This window comes from Camelus dromedarius, chromosome 1 (assembly GCF_036321535.1).
Source record: "Camelus dromedarius isolate mCamDro1 chromosome 1, mCamDro1.pat, whole genome shotgun sequence".
NCBI lineage: Eukaryota > Metazoa > Chordata > Mammalia > Artiodactyla > Camelidae > Camelus > Camelus dromedarius.
The window spans coordinates 42,977,972-42,995,079 of record NC_087436.1 but is presented as its reverse complement, the minus strand read 5'-3'; the positions used below and the strand labels follow the sequence as shown (position 1 = coordinate 42,995,079).

Here is a 17,108-nt window from a genome sequence, read left to right as displayed (position 1 = left end):
ATGCACTGAATTATTCTTATGAGGCATGGATGGGCAAGATCTTCCTGTTTTTCAGGTGTTGAGTTCATTCAGTTTTGAGGTTAAGAAATATTTTATCTAAAGGTGCTTAACTAGGATGGATCCATTGTCAGACCACTTTCACATTATTTGTAACACTCCATGGTGGATGGTTATCTATACTAGGAATCACTCCTATTTTAGTCATCATGATCCTTACTTAAAAATAATCCTATAGTGTTTCTTCACTTTTCACAATAATTCTAGACATTACTTATGTCATGGTCTCTTCAGTTTTAGAAGAAAACTGCACTGTGTTGTAAAAGATCCTTTAATAGCACATGGATGATTTTTAGATATTTAAAAAATTCCATTTCAAAGAAAAACAGTAATATGTGAGCATGGGCACCATGTTTTAATAGTTAATTAACATTAACCTGTAACGGTCCTATCCTTTCTCCACTTAACACTAACTTAGGTAAGTAATACTGTTCTACTCCTAAGTGTGAATTTTCACAGGAGGAGAAATCTGGCAGATAGAGATCCTCACCATCATCTGAACACTCGAACTGGACTTCCTTTTCTGAAGTGACCAGTCAAAGAGAAAGGAAAAGAAAAAAATATGACCGGTTGAATTTTTAAAGTATCCAAGCATGGAGCACAGAATAATTTTGTCTTTCAGGAGAAACAATAAGGTGACTGGAAGAAAAAAGTTCTGGAAATATTTCCTTCTATATAAAGATAGTAACAAAACTATCTCAATAGAAACTGTGAGCTCTGCATTATTGAACAATACAGAAAACCACAGGAGAATAAAACATTTGGAAAATTTAAAATATCACATTTCCACCAATGTAACACTGGGGAATAAGGCAGACATCAACAGTGATTACTGAAATTTAAACTGAATAAAGTAAGCAGGAGGAAGAGAATATTACAGGTAGAGGAAACGCCATCCTCATGGGAATCACAAGTGCATGGTCACCATCGCTCTGGAAATTCCCAAATCACACACAGACAGGGGGGTGAAGAATGACTGCGCATGAACGTAACAAGTAACAAATGATTTTCTATGTCATATTTTCAAAATGAACTGACCACCTGACTTTGGGTCAAGTTCAAATGTTAGAAAATTAATTAATTCCCAAGAATGTTGAAGTGTTCATGAGGAATGTAGGTGTCTGCCATTAGAAGAGAAAGAAAAGGATTAAAGAAATAAAACATTGAGGTAATATTCTGGAAAGACAACAAACATAATGCAAATATATGGTTCTATACAACCAAAGGTAAATTCCCATGAAATGAAACAGACTCAGTAGAAAATATGTTGTATTATTTTGTTTAGAAATCCAAGAAAGTCAAAATAGTCTGCCGTTATCTTTCTTGTAAAATTTTTCTAATATTTGTTCAGGATATTCATGTTAAGCCTGTCTCAATATCTTATAACAGACAGGAACAATTAAGACCTTTATAAAAACTGCCCAAGCAGAGAAATAGTCTTTCGAGGTATGGTATCCTAGACTCAATGATTTGATTTTTTTCCAGGCTAGAAATCTTAGCAGCCTTCAAGAATACAGCATAACTAATTGGAAAAGCACTTGCTTTTCACAGATTTTCAGGTCACCATGACAGTTTGAGGCTGCAGTAAAGCAGAGAGGATTTAGATGTTCAGTTTCTATAGTAACTTCATATAATTGTCATGATTATTTAATATGTAATAAAATAGAAAAGTTCAGCTTTTCTTGGTATAAATATTAATCATTTTTATATATGAAATTATTTTATATTTCAACTTGCATCCTTTATCAGGAACTGTAACAATTACAAGCTGCAATGACTTAGAACTTACATTTAACGTTTAAAAATGACCCAGCATCTGAAAGGCAGAAATGAGTTTAGGAGCACCTGTTTAACTTACCTTAACTCCATCTGGTTTCTTCAACAAACTCTTGGCTGCTGCAAAATGAAAGTAAAATCAGTTTAGTGAGTTACCCACAGAAACCCACAGCCAGGCAACAAGACAGGTTCTTGTTTCCTCTTACCGCCTTTACTGAGTTATGGCCAATTTATGCCAAATTATCAAGGTCACACTGATGAGCGCGAGCTTACAGGACACTGAAATGCAGTATCACTTTTCTTGGTTTTGTCATATCAAATTTAGGACTGAATTCTTATTTAGTTTGTAGCATACAATTGGGCGCTTTGCCAGTTATATTATAGGACTTTATTTCGCTGTTGGTTGCGAAAAGGATACTGGAACTTTAACTGGACTATGCTTTTGTAATCCAGAAAGTTGATTTCAGTCTTCAGACATCAGCTTACAGACTGTATTACATGTTCATTCACACCACAAGAATGGTGACCGAGTCAGTTCTGCCACTGAAGCCCCTCCTCCTAGACGTTTAAAACTCACTTGTGAAAATTTGCTCTGGCTAAATAACATGTTTTTTAATACACACATTAGAAATCAGATCATTTGACTTTTATAAAAAGTATTCATAACTATATTTAAAATGAAATGGTATATTACTGACTTGGAGCAAATTGTTTAAATGTTGAGCATATTATCGTCAAAGAAAGGTATTACGTATTCTATTATACTTCAAAATCTGAAAACAAAGGCTTCATAAAAGCCTTTAACATTGAAAAATGAAAAATCATAAAATTTGAGGCAAGATAAAAAACAAAATGAAATCTTCAACTAACTCAGAGAACTCCTAAAGTACATGGTCTTACATGAAACTATTTTTTTTGGAGGGGAGCTTTTAGCATTCCTTCTTCTACTGAACTTCTTGAGTATATTAAAAAGTTATGTTGTCCTTTCAAAAAAATATACTTATGAATGGGTACATACACAGTGAACAGATTATATGACTGTCCATGACAATTACTAGATCAAATGTAGAACATTCACAAATATGCAGGACAAGGTACACACTTAGTTTTCCATTTAATGTTAATTATATAATATATATGGTTACTTAAGTATATCAGAATAGAATTTGGTTTCTGAAATGGAAATATCTAGCTATAATAGAACTGCATGAACATGTAATTTCCTGACATCCATTTGATTTGGGCCATTATTTTGATATCACTTTGGTATAATTTTAAATTTATTTAAGAGATACAAAATGTTAATTTTATTTAGCCTTTAGCAACAAAGCTATTAATTTATTATTAATGAGACTGCAAGAAATAGTAGCCTTAGCTCTAATACTGTGTGCCTGGAGCTAAAAAGCAACATTAAGGAAATCTTGTGGCAGTTAATAGGTTAGAAAGCAAACTCAGAATAATTGGAATTGCAGTAGCAAGCAAAGATAAGACAATGATTCGGGGTAAGCAGGGATTTGGCCTGGGAGATGCAAAAATGTCCCTTTTGGTTACTATTCACCTTACCTCACAAGAAATACATTCCACATAAAGGGAGAAAAGAAAAAATAAAAACAACTTTATAACCATATAGTCATGGACAAATTACTTAATTTAAAGAGCATGTTTGGCAATGAAACAGAATGAATACTCAAAACTAAAATGCAATATCAAGTACAAGATGTAACTGGGTCTCATGTTACTCAGTTGGTTTTGAAGTGATGGATTAAAAAAAAAGTTTGCTTTTCATGCTAAGACATTCAGAAACGATATAAAATCCACATATTAGTCATGAGTTTTTAGTTTACATGATGACGAAAAGGAAAATGTGAGGTAAACAAAAAGCCTCTATACATGGGTGCATATATTAATAAAGGCCCAATTTATACCTAAAAGTGTAATTAAGACTTTAACAAAATATACAATCTTCAAATTCAGATTTTGTAAGTTAGTTTGTCACTAACAATATCTACTATATAAATAAATCATCCTACCTTTTAGTGATTCACTAATTATTGGGCCACAGTGAAATATTAATTTATCTGCATATAGCATATATTAGTTATTATTTAATGAGATGATATTGAACTCACCCATATAACGTCAACTATATTAATCAACTGTTCATAAAACAGATAACTTGACAAAGGCAGTAACAAGGTTTTATTACATGAAACAAATTGGACAAAACACATACAACTGACACAGTCCCTCAACTTGCAGCATTATTCATTGTATTATCACTGTTGATGCTTGACAGAACACTGGAAGCCTTCGGAAAGATTCCTATGATTTCACAGTTCCGTACAATGAGGGATAGAAGGTGGCTATTTAATAAAATGGTAAATAATAACTAGAAATTGGTTTAGAAATTTAGAGAACATTTGATAATTATACAGATCATCCGACCTCACTACAATACTCAGGCTAAGTATGGAGCAGAAATAAAGAAGTGAAGAAATACCTGGGGACTTTGATGCTGCAGATCACTTATAGAAACAGTAAGCAACGTAAAATGGCAGTATTTTTGGCACAATCATCTGACAAATGTTGAAAGTCTCAACAGCCAAACAGCAGCTATCTTGCTGCTTCAGTCCCTCCCCAGACACAAGGATGATTCACTTTTAACAAAATTTTATCTTTGGAAACCTGATCCTTTGAGGTAATCTATCAAAGAAGGGGGCTCCAAAATTCAATTTCTGGAAATAGTATATACTTTATGTCAACTGTGGAGAGTCACTCCTATAATAAAGAAATAGCTTAGCTTCTTTTAGCCCATTATTTAACGAGAAATCATTACAAGGAACATTTATGACTGTGGGGTAGGTTCTCTGAAAATTCCTGAGTCTAGATACCTTTGAAAGTTGTAATCATTCTCATAGCTTGCCAAGATACTGCAGTCCTGTACTTTCAAAAGAACTCAGGCCTAAGACAAATAGGTTCCTTAATAATGGCCTTCTTTTAAAAATCTTGCTTATTGGGATTCTCTAAGAAAATGAGATAGAAAAAAAAGAAACTATTCATAGTGATTAATTTATGAGATATCAGTAAATTCTACATTCAAAGTGCTGAACTTCCAGTTGGGGGAATACACAGTTCCAAACTGTGTGCACTCAGCAGGGATGACAAATGGGTTCCAAGCCTAGGGCTTCCTGAGAGCTCTCTGGCAGGGTGCAGTCATGTGCTTCTGTGACACAGCACCCGGGGAAACTCCTAACGGCAGCCACAGACGTGGTAAAAGTCCACGTCATGCCTTTACCATCCCTGAACAACAGTTTTTTCCCAATTATTAGATTTTTTAAAATTAAATTCCCAAAAGGCTACTAGAGAGGAGAGCAGAGGAAAAGCAGCAGAGTTCTCAACACATGTACCTGAGAAATTCCTTGTAGCCAGCATAGTTGTCAAGATGGCACCCTGTCAGGACAGGAAGGATACATGATTAATGCTGCCTCTGCAAATCTCTGACCTAGCAAATAAATAGTCCTTGATAACAAATCTTCACCTGGCCTTACTTTCAGTTGGGGGTTTTTGTCTGGTTGTGGGTTTTGGTTGCCTGAGAGGAGCAGGCCTCTGTCTCTCATGATGCAGGGACCACCCTTGTGTGTGTGGTCAGATTCCCATTAGCAGTTTGCACAGCTGCCCCTCACTAAGGGAGGGACCACTGCACACATAACCAGTGATCCTAGCTCTTCATCGTAGCTTTAACTCCAGTGTATACTCCATTTCCCCAAGACCCAGAGGAGGAGAACTTAGGCCTACACATTGAAAAGCCTTTGCTAATACTTATGTTCCTCCTACAGAATCTCACTCCTCACTCTGCCAAATCCACCTCCTCACAAAAATGTGAGATGTCTTACCTTTAGTTTTCTTCTAGCGTTAAACTTCTTCAAGCAGTCTACAGTCTCCTGTCTGTGCATCATGGAAGCAACAGTAGAACGTTGCTGGAAGAGGAGAAAAATAAACTTAACTGAGGATATGTAAAAGATATTGAGCATAACAGTATCTTCAACTTCATCAAGTTTTTATTAATGGTGCCTGTACCCATATGATGAACTCATAAATATTCAATTGCAAGAGTTTCCTAATAATGAAAGATTGATTTTGTAAGACTATTTGTTAAAAAACAAAAAAGTGAAAGAAAAACCCCAAAACTTTGAAAGGAGAATCTGTTTTTCATTTTTAGCCCCTGAGGTCTTTGGAGAACCGTCACTTACACAGATCCATGGGTGTTTCAGTGCCTCTGAGGCTGTGATACGCTTGGCAGGGTTGATAGTAAGCATTTTATTGATGAGGTCTTTGGCTTCAGGAGTCACTGTGTCCCACTCTGGTGATGGAAACTTCAAAAATACAAATTTATGATGAGTTTTAAAAGGAGACACTCAGTATAACAGGGAAGAGTCAAATATCCTAATCATTTCCTTATGTAGTGAATTCCTTCACAAATTTACTTTTTGTATAAGTTAAATTATATCTACATAGAGATAAACTGATGTAGAGATATACATCCACCTCTCCATGTATATATCTATATTGAAGATATTGAGTGTAACTGATAAGGGACAAACAGATATATTAAATTGTCACGTTACAACTAGTGAAACATTTTAAAGTTTAGAAAAATAAATTCAACCTTCTAGTTCCCTCAGAGCATCTTTGCTTTGATCTGAAAATGCAATTTTATGCAATGTTTCTCATATTTATTTATGCAAATTTGCAACAGTCAATAAAGCTGAGAAGTTGTCATGTCATGATGCTATTATGCCAAGGTTCAAAATGATATATTACATACTGTCACAGTTCATAAGAAGTAATAGCAGGGATAATAAAACAGCTTCAGTTCCTGTTCCCAAAGTGACCTATTAACTGTCACTATTTGGAGTGAGAAGTAGTAGTGAGACTGCAAGAGCCTCAGCAGGACTTCATTCTAATACTTCAAAAAGTTAATCACAAATTGAGAGTTTGGGATTAGCAGATACAAACTACTACATACAGAATAGGCAAACAATAAAGTCCTAGTGGGTAGCACAGGGAACTATGTTCAACACCTTGTAATAACCTATAATGAAAAACAATATTAAAACAAATATATATATATATGTACACACACACATATATATATATAACTGAATCACTATGCTCCACACCAGAAACTAACCCAACGTTGTAAATCAACTCTACTTCAACAAAAAGGTTAATCTATTTAATTACAAGTTTCACCAAAACAAAGTTTGTGAAAGTAGCCAACTCTGATAACATCTATTAGTAATCCATTTGTATACTAATAATTGTGTAATAAAGCTATTTATCCTAAATTTCTGTATGTGAATCTTTTGTTGATACTTACGTAGCCCCACTTTCACACAATAAGGATATTTAGCAGAAATACTGTTTTTGATGGGTTAAGAAAAGTGTGTATCACATTAGTTTTTAAACAAACAGAATATCAGGGTCTTTCCCAATTCATGAATGTTTACACACAATCTTGAGAAAAAAGCCATTGTCACTGGGTCATGGACTTAAGTTAGTTCACTTTTAGTTGTTATAAAATGGGCAGGCTGTGAACCATTGGCAAAATGAAACTTTAAGAAAAATGATACTAATTCTTCAATACTTGCAAATTTTGCCAGTTTAACAACTGTCATTTTAATTCCAGAATTTTATTTTGGGCATCTGTAAAAACTTGCTAGCAATCAGAAACTACTGAAGAAACACCCAAGCCTGACTCTTCATGATGTGCAGCTCTTCTGATAGCAAATGAGGAGCTGGGATCAACCTGGGTCAAGGTGGACCCTTTTTTTATTTTTCTGATTTTCACAAAGACATCCCTTCACATTCAACAAGCACTGCATTTTGCAGAGCTGTGTCTTCCCAGAGGAGTGCCTGGCCCTCCTGTGAAGGCGGTGAAAGTGCTAGCTGCAGCCAAGCCAGTCATAATTCGGCCCAATTATTGTCAGTCTGGCTAGAAGGGAATGCTTCAGAACGAAAAGATTTTCAATCCCTGTGATATACACATCCACTTAAATCGAATATTTAGTCAGAAATGCATTGGGAGGTTGATGATACCTGATACAATATAACATAAACTTCTCATTTAACTTCTCTCACTTCCACGTTGAGCTTCTCACTTTTCCTTTTTTTTTTTTTAATTGAAGTATAGTCAGTTCACAATGTTGTGTCAATTTCTGGTACACAGCACAATGTTTCAGTCATACATATACGTACACATACTCATTTTCATATTCCTTTTCATTAAAGTTTACTACAAGGTATTGAATATAGTTCCCTGTGCTATACTATATAAACTTGTTTATCTAGACATTGAGCTTTTAACACGAGCACAGAAGGTAGACACCAAATTGCCTGCCACTTAATACCACAGGAAAAACATCTCCACACTTTGCACTCTGACTTCCAGAGGGCGCTGCAAAGTAAAACCAGAGGAGGTGGAAAATCATATTTACGGACATATTTGTCAAAGGAAAGAAAATTGTACCAAAGAGCACAAAGTTAAGCCGTAAAGAGAAAGTAGATGAAGCTTTACTCTACAGAACTTAATTCATATGCCTACTTTCAAAGATTCTAATTGTAAATGAAATGTATTGGAACTGTGATTTTCAAAGTTTTAAAAAATCTTTCTTTTTGTTTCCCCCCTTTAATGGAGGCACTGCGGATTGAACCTAGGACCTCGTGCACGCCAAGCACGTGCTCTACCACTGGGCTGTATCCCTCAGGCCCCGCAACTGTTTTTCAACTGCGAAACCCATTCTTCAAATGAAAGTTTGCACAGAAGCCCACCGGGTAAACAAGACAAAAACAGTCAAAACTGACATAATGGAACAATGCTCTACTTGATACATGGATCATTGCAAAGTACTGTTGCTATCTAATTATGAGACAGGCATTGGGAAATATAACTCAGCTAAACAGGTAGTAATCATTTCTAAAGCAAAAATCATTTAATTTTTTTATATTTTTAAAATGCACTAAGATCCAAAAGCTTTGACAAGCAAGGCCCTTCCTTACAGACTTCAAGCTGTTTTCCTTTAGGAAGATAGTGAGCTGCAAGCAAATACAAACTGAATATGTATGCTGCATTTCTCATTCCTTATCTCCCTTTCCCTAAAAGAGAGGAAAATGATAAGGGACGTTATTGAAAATAATGGTTAAAATAGCAATGAAAAAATCTGAGTCTTAATCAATAAACAAAAACCAAACCCTCAACTAAAGGTACATGAATATTTACTACATACATCATAAGCTCCGGCCTTTATCTGCTGATAGAGTCTGTGCTGGTCTTCATCCCAGAAGGGTGGGTATCCAACCAGTAGGATATAGAGAATGACTCCTGGAGGGAAGGAGCACATTAACGTAACGTTAAGTCCCGTGGACAACAACTGGTTAAATGTGGCGGATCACAATGACATCAAGCTGCACCCATTCTAAAAGAGGAACCTGAATTGTTGGTAAACTTCAGAGAGACAGGTTATTCTCTTCTCTGACGTGTTCTGTGGAGAGTGAATGTTGATCCTCCCGCACTCAAGAGCTCTGACAAGGCAGCAGTCCAACACAGGCACCCACGAACCCTCAAGATGCACGTCTGAAGACAAAATGGGCCTGCCCCTGGGGGGACACATCTGGCCTCCCTGAACTCTGCTTGTGTGTGATCTCCCTGCACTCTCATCTGTTTAGATACTATGTGATTTTAGTCACGTTAACACTTGACGTTTAAAAAATAACAGGTTATACGGCAACAAACTGGACAACCTGGAAGAAACAGGCAAGTTTCCAGGAACATACAGGCCACCAAGACTGAATCAAGAAGAAACAGATCATTTGAACAGACTGAACACTAGAAGTGAAATAGAATCGATAATAAAAAAACCTCCCTGCAAACAAAAGTCCAGGACAGGATGGCTTCACTAGGGAATCCTACCAAACACACAAGGGAGAACTCATACCAGTCCTTCTCAAACTCTTCTAAAAGACTGAAGAGGAGGGAATACTCCCAAACTCATTCTCTGAAGCCACCATCACCCTGATACCAACACCAGACAAAGACACCACCAAAAAAGAAAATTACAGGCTAAAAACATAACATGTTATTAACTTCCTCTTAGTCATCCTGCTGCTAATTAGGACATTTTGTTGTGTGATGGTGCCCTGGTTGTAACTTCAGACTCTAAATAGCCAGGGTCCCTGGGAGTGTGGATAACATATAAGGAGATGAAAATCCTTTTCTCTTTAATGATCTGAGTCTTCAAAAATAGAGTTCTTTAAAACAACAACAACAACAACAACAACAACAACAACAACTAAACCAGTGATACTACAGAAGAGTATATATTACAATGAGGGAAAAGGAAGAGGAGACTGAAGTTGAACATAAAATTCAAAGAGTTAAATACTCAGCTTTAACATAATTTGATATATTTTTCATAAATATGCAATTATTCACAAATCAGTCATCAATATCTGATTTAACTTTAAAGTTAAAAAAAAAATTCTTGTCATCACTGGCTTTTAACTTGCTTTGAAATCATATCTAGGGTCTAAATGTCTCCTGGGAAGGTCCTCTTTCTCATCATACGTCCCTTCCTCTACTTTTGAAATACTTTATTGCCCTGCTTAAGGTCTTCACTTTCTTTTCTAGCCCCTTGTCCTGAAGTTAGGTCTGCCATGGCTCTGATGTCTCCTGCCCCCTCTTTTCCTCTTGCTGTACTCCCTTTCCGCGGGAAGGCTGGGAGAGGTGGGTAAGATAGGGAAACTGCCTGGCGTGCCTTAGATTCCTCTCTCCGCTCATCAGGGCTAGTCACTTGTTTCCTTACCTTTCCTCTGTCAGGGACATCTAGCCCTGTCCTGTCCATTAGCCTGACATCTTTACACGATAGACACCACCGCAGCTGCAATGGCTTTAAACACGGGTTTAATTGCCCTAGACTTTTCTAACCTGCTTCAGGGAGATCCAGTTCAAAATCAGATCACTACCAGAATAAAACATTTTAAAAAACATTATTAAATAAAAACCCAACAAAGTTTTTAAGTTGAGATTGAAAGTTATTTCATCACAGTGGAGTTAAAAATCAAAAAAAAAAAAAAAAAAAAAGGACCATACAGAAAGTCACAATATATTGGTACCTCACCTTCACAACATAAAAATATTTTTCCATCTTTCACTACATTATAGATTTAATGTGCATTCATTGAAATTTATTTTCATATTTTTACTATATGATGTAATGGATGCATCTAGTAATAATGATGACAACAATGATGATGATGAGTACCTGTGCTTGTGTCCCCAGGATGCAAGTAGAAAAGAGAACGTACCCTAAACGGTTTTAGCCCTCAGCTATGGTTTAGGGAGTGAAGAGGAAAATCAGTTTTGTAATGGCAATAGTTTATACTAATTTTTAATTAGACATTTTCTAATAACAACTGGAGTTAGGCTATTATAAAATTAAAAAACAAGCTCACAACTGTGACATTTAGCATTCTGGACCTAGGCTGGGATTGCAAGCCTGGCCTGCTTCTGAGGCTTTATTCTTGTGCATTACATTTACTTGCTGTGGTACTTCTCTGCGAGGGGAGGGCTCTGAGACAGTTCATTCCCCAAGAATCAGCAGCCACAGTGTAGATAAATGCTCATTATTTGTTTGATTGAGGGGTTTCTACCAAAAATGTACTTTTAATAAAATAATAGCATAAATAGAGGAGATTTAGAAACACTTTCAGGTCAGAAGACTTAAAGAAAAAAGTTACAGAGGCACTACTGAGCAGGCTGATGTTAAACTGTCAAGGCCTATTAAAATAAATGTTGTTCTGTAAACTAACTCTGACTTGCTCATTAGACCAGATTTGGAAGCATTTCTGAGTTATAGCTCTTTTGTGGTTCTATTTTCTGAAAGTATAGAACAAAGACGAGAGTTGTGGCATACTAAGAAGGATAATACTAGTCAGTCTTATTGTAGATGACACTAACTGGGCAGTTACAAGTGCTTTAGTGCATTAGCTCATGCAACCTTGATATGTTACTATGTGGTAGATGTTACTGTTCCCATTTCATAGATGAGGAAGTGGAGGCTGACAGCTTAAGAAACATAACTGAGCCACAAGCAAGTTTGACAAAGTCTTGTCTTAAAACACTCCCTGAGGTCACTTTTTCTTTCTCTATGAACTTTAACAAGAATGGTCATTTTCAATTTTAAAGTGTTTGTGTTGTCGAATTGAGAGGCCTTGATGGTCACACAGTAAGGTCCTGCCTTAAATGTTCCCCGTAGCCACTTTTTCCTTTACCTATGCACTTTAACTTGAATATTTTAAATTTTCTGTTGTCTAATGGAGAATCCTTGCCTTACTAGTAAGGTTCCAATTTATAATTTTCTTATAATCCTAGTATTTTACCATCTTCTCCTGGCAGAGAAAAAATATGAGAATAAATGAAAAAAAAAGAGTCTTTTTTCTCTATCTATAACTAAGGCACTAACATTTTTAAAAGCCAATCAAAGAGTCTTCTTTTGCTTTTTCTGCAAGAACATATCAGGGGGCGATATGACCTCCAAATGTCAGATGTCTCTCATGATGTTAGCAGCCTTCGATGATCACTGCCTAGATACTTTGTTTTGCAAAAGAATGATATTCTAATTCCTTTATGCCTTTTTTAGTCTAAGAACAACTTATAGTTCATGTAAGAAAAGTAGAGGAATTGATTTTTTTCCTTTTTTATACATCAGTTTTCAAAATAATACATTAGTTCCCCAGCATCCTCTGAAGGTTAGGATTGCTGTTCTGTTTTGATTATCATTACGAATGCATGGATTTAAACTTACTTGATGTTTCAATCTATTACTGTAACTTTTCTTATTTATCCTCTAATTATCCCATCTTTAACCAGTAGGAGACTCTTCAAGTTGGCTCCTGAGTCCTGTTAATGTGAACTCTGTGGTCTCTAATAGTCTCTGTTCTTCCTGGTACGGCCAGGTGCTCCTGAATCATTCTGTACTTTTCCTGCTCCAGACTTGGGATTAGTTACTTCTACAAGGAGTCCTGGTTTCCGTTAGTGGAAACCAGAGTGTAGAGACCAGGACTGGGTACTCTGAGGGGTGCTCTGTAGGAACTACAGGTTTCTTCAACAAATAAATTGAGAAGAGAGGAGTGAGGAGAGTGGGAAGGAAAGAGAAGAGCAGAACTTACAAGTGAAAAGAGACTTAAAAGACCAAATTGATAACAAAATGATAAGACAGGAGGGCAAATAGCAAAACTACTAGATACCTGATGATTTTAAGCAATTATTATTATATGATACTTTAAAATATTGCTACCATTGTCACACTTTTAAAAAAGCCCTTTTCTTTTAGAGATATTCATTAAAGTAATTATAGATGTATTGATACAATGTTTGGACTTGACTTAAATAATCTCGGGTGGAGGAATGAGTAGGGTGGTGTAGATGAAATAAGATTAGCCATCAGTTCATCATACTATCATTCTCTTTACTTTTGTAGAGAGAATTTTCCTTAAAAACTTAAAAAGCTATTTTGACATAGTCAGCTTCATATAACATTTTAAAAATGGAACCTAAAACTAGTCTTCATCATCTTATGTACATATTTGTGCTTGGGAGATGCTAGAGTTGTTTGATTAATAAGTTGAGAAGCACTGATTACTGATTAGGTAGAAAGACTACATTATCAAGAACATTCAAAACTGATTTTTAATAAAGTCTAGAGTTAGAAAAATGATTAAAGCTATAATCACACTAATGATTAAACCATTCTAAAGCCTGCTTTTATGAAAAAAAGAGATGAAGAAGCAATGTTGAGAAACTCTTGAGAAGCCACAGGCAACTTAATGGAGCAATCTAAAAAGACATCCACTTCATAGTCTCAGAAACTAAAGGGCATACCATGAGCTTGCATGCAAAATGCATGTGGGGTCTGGAAACGCACAATTAACCAGTGAGGGATATGTATGGCTCCCTTTTATCCCTTATGCAAAAAAAAAAAAAAAAAAAAAAAGAAAGAAAGAAAGAAAGAAATCACAGTTCAAATAGTGATAATGCTCAACTAACACTCTGGGACCTACAGGGCAATGATGGATAGAACAAAGATAAGATCAAAGCAAGCAAGATAGAAAATTACTTTTCAGATAATGAAAACTATTCAGACCATGTAGTAGGAGTGGCAAACTGAAAGGCTTTCTGGCACCAGGCTGGGGTGAATGCCTGTCCCCGCCTTGTGCACGAGGGAGGGCAGGAACCAGGGGAGAGCAGGTGTCATTGTCTGGCAGGTACAGCTGCCACATAAGAACAAAAGCATCCTGTTATTAGTTCTTTCGGTTAGAGAAGCCAGGAACTGACAGTTTCCAAGGAAATCTCCTGGTAACACATTATAAAGATAAATGCCAATGCCCCAATATAAAAGGTCCAACTGTCTGGCCAAGACATCTAGAGGCCAGCTCTTTGCAACCTTTGCTCTGTTCTGTCACAATCCCAAAATCCGCTGCTCTAAAAGAATTTGCAACTAGCTGGGTAAAAGTTGGTGTGCCTCAAAATCACCGGGCAAGCTTGTGAAAATGCAATTCCTAAACATCACAGAGAATATTATCCTATTATTATTATTATCCTATTATTATATCCTATTATATATATATCCTATTATAATATTATTCAGGTTCTTGGGTAGGTCCCAGAAAGTTGTATTTTGATAAGCACTCAGGTAGTCACTTTGAAGCATGTGGTCTGTGATCTACAGATTGAAAAACATTAAGTTAGGGAAACTATGAACACTATATATTTGAGAAATATCTAAAGGGATGTAAGTTCAGAGTAAGAGGATATTGGTAGGGACTATCATTGAGGGTAAAGCTCTGTGGGTTGAGGACCTATGAAGATGTGAGTCATGAGGGATGAAGGTGAGAGCTTTCTGACTGTAAGGCGCACCTGTGATGGTCTAGTGTCAGTGCACTGCAGAATTGCTGAGAGCAACGAATTGTCCAGTAGCTTTGAGATTTCAAAATGGTAAGTACTTCCTTAAAAAGTGCTTGATGCTGATTTATCACAGCTGAAATATGAAAAGGCTAAGGTTCAGAAAACACACAATGGCTGGACCTAAATTGGCCATAAAAGAAAAAAAAGAAATACATTCCATAATATTTCAAAGGTTGGTCAAAAGCTATAGTGTATTCTGTGATAGCCACTAATTTATTATCACTCATAACTGTTCTGGTATCTAATTCAGGTAGAGAAGTAGCAAGACAAGGCATGTGTGTGTGCACATGTGTCTGTGTGTTGGCCATGTTTATGGCTTACATTTTTTATTTTCTAAAGCCAGGATGTAGAAGGAAGTTTGGTTCCAGTGGTATCTCTAAACAACATTTGCTCATCCCGTTAGGGAATTATGAAAACAGCTCTATATGCAAGAAAACTATCAAAATCAATTTACTGTTGTTAATAGCAGAACACAGGGCTATGTTCTTGCTTCATTAATGTCTATTATTTACTTTCCAGTAATGGACTAATAGCTTTCAAAGACCAGGAACAGGTCAGGCTCTATTCTGTGTGAGATCACAAAAGCAAGGTAATGGTGGTAAATATCTGAAATTTCCTGTGTACAGATTATTGCATGTTTCTAATAGAAAATAATGCACAGGCTTCTTTAAGCCATTACACCAATACTGTGCTTTACTCCGTTCTGTGTCAACGACCCAAAGACAGCCAGAGTGAGTGCTCATAGTTTAATTCACATAGAAGATGACCTGCCATTTTGCCAAATAGCTTATCTTGCATTTCTTTTGTTATCTGGGTTGTCATTTCTTACCACACTATCCAATGTCTAACCTTGCAAAGAAATAGTTATTCAACTGGCAAGAGCTAGTGCTGACAGATGGCTGAAAAAGAGTTTCTCTCAAGATATGCCATTACCTAAAAGCTGTCAAATAATGCGTACATTTCTTTCGTGGTTATTACAGTGGGGATGAAGAAAAGTGCACCATCTTAGAAGTACGCTGAATTTAATGAAACTCTCATGACATTTACTAAAATGGTGAAACAATATTCCAAGCCCAGAGCAGTAACCCAGAAATGTAACAAAAGGCAGAAGAATCTATTATGATGTTCCTGGTGGTAGGCAGTGGGAGATCATTTCCCCTAGGTAGGTAATATTAGAAAATATAAGACGTTTCTGCAGGTAGCTGTGCGACCCCAAGTGCATTTCTAGGCATGCAATTAAAAGATGCCACAATCTCTAAAGAAAGTGGAAGCTGATGGCAAATATATGCTCTAAACAGGGTATAGCTTGTCACAAAGGGATTTGGTTGTTTGTAGAAAATTGTGTGAAAAAAGTAAAGGTAAGGATAGAACTGAGCAAAATGGAAGGTGGATCTGCTCACAGCAAAAGTGGGGTTGAAATCTGTGGCTCTAAGTTTCTAGCCATTCATGAGATCTGCATGCACATATATATTTGTAGGTACATGTGCAGTGTCTATTTAATATTCACTTATTTTTTATTGAAGTATCATTGATTTATAATGTTGTGTTAGTTTCAGGTGTACAGCAAAGTGATTCAAAAATATGGAATGCTTCACGAATCTGCGTGTCATCCTTGCACTGGGGCCATGCTAATCTCTGTATCGTTTCAGTTTTAGTGCATGTGCTGCCGAAGTGAGCACTACTTAACAGCCTGTAAGACTGTTACACAGCTCAGACAACAAGGAGAGAAACAACTCTTCATCTATCTTTGCTCTTCCAGCCAAGTAATTTAGAGCTTCTCTCATAGAAGTTATCTCACATTTCACAGATGTGAAATCCCATTATTACAAGATATGCCATTATTTTAAAAGGTTATCTACATAAACTGTATTATGGAAATGTACTCAAACAGAAAATTCCAAAACCAAGTGTGCTCAAATTTACCAAAGTAATATTAAAATTGAGCACAGTGTGTTTGGTGAAGTCTAAGATAGCAAGTCTAAAACATGATGATATGTCACAGTTATTAAAAATGCAGCTGCCCACCCTGAGCTCAGAGCCACTAAAGTGAAGGGGCCCATATAGGGACTGGACATTTCCACGTATGTAAGTTTCAGCACTGATTCTCTTCTAGAGCCATGAAAGAATTCCTAGTACAGTATCACGGGTTTTGTGGGATTTCGTGTTAAAGATCTGATATTCTTCAACACCAATAACATTGATACGTTGTAAAACAATGTTTTTAATTCAAGAAACAAATCAATGATTGAAATTA

General features: G+C 36.2%; 1 protein-coding gene and 1 non-coding gene across 25 annotated transcripts in view; both read right to left on the bottom strand.

Annotated features, from left to right (window-relative positions):
- Window positions 1-17,108, bottom strand: part of CAMK2D (calcium/calmodulin dependent protein kinase II delta) — a 285,770-nt gene that overhangs the window by 48,576 nt on the left and 220,086 nt on the right. For 8 of the 24 annotated variants that reach the window (XM_031466975.2, XM_064479016.1, XM_031467025.2 and 5 more), the window contains 5 exons: window positions 9,120-9,214; window positions 6,084-6,206; window positions 5,727-5,810; window positions 5,241-5,283; window positions 1,916-1,953 (listed from right to left, as the gene is read on the bottom strand). In XM_031466975.2, coding sequence (XP_031322835.1) covers window positions 1,916-1,953; window positions 5,241-5,283; window positions 5,727-5,810; window positions 6,084-6,206; window positions 9,120-9,214 — 383 coding nt within the window. Of the gene's footprint in view, window positions 1-547; window positions 581-1,915; window positions 1,954-5,240; window positions 5,284-5,726; window positions 5,811-6,083; window positions 6,207-9,119; window positions 9,215-17,108 lie in introns of all 24 variants that reach the window. The other 16 variants (XM_064479564.1, XM_031466965.2, XM_010981098.3 and 13 more) reach the window with 3 other exon arrangements.
- LOC116149139 (U6 spliceosomal RNA) lies at window positions 16,430-16,533 on the bottom strand. Its single transcript, XR_004132761.1, has one exon. It is a non-coding gene; the product is annotated as a U6 spliceosomal RNA (small nuclear RNA).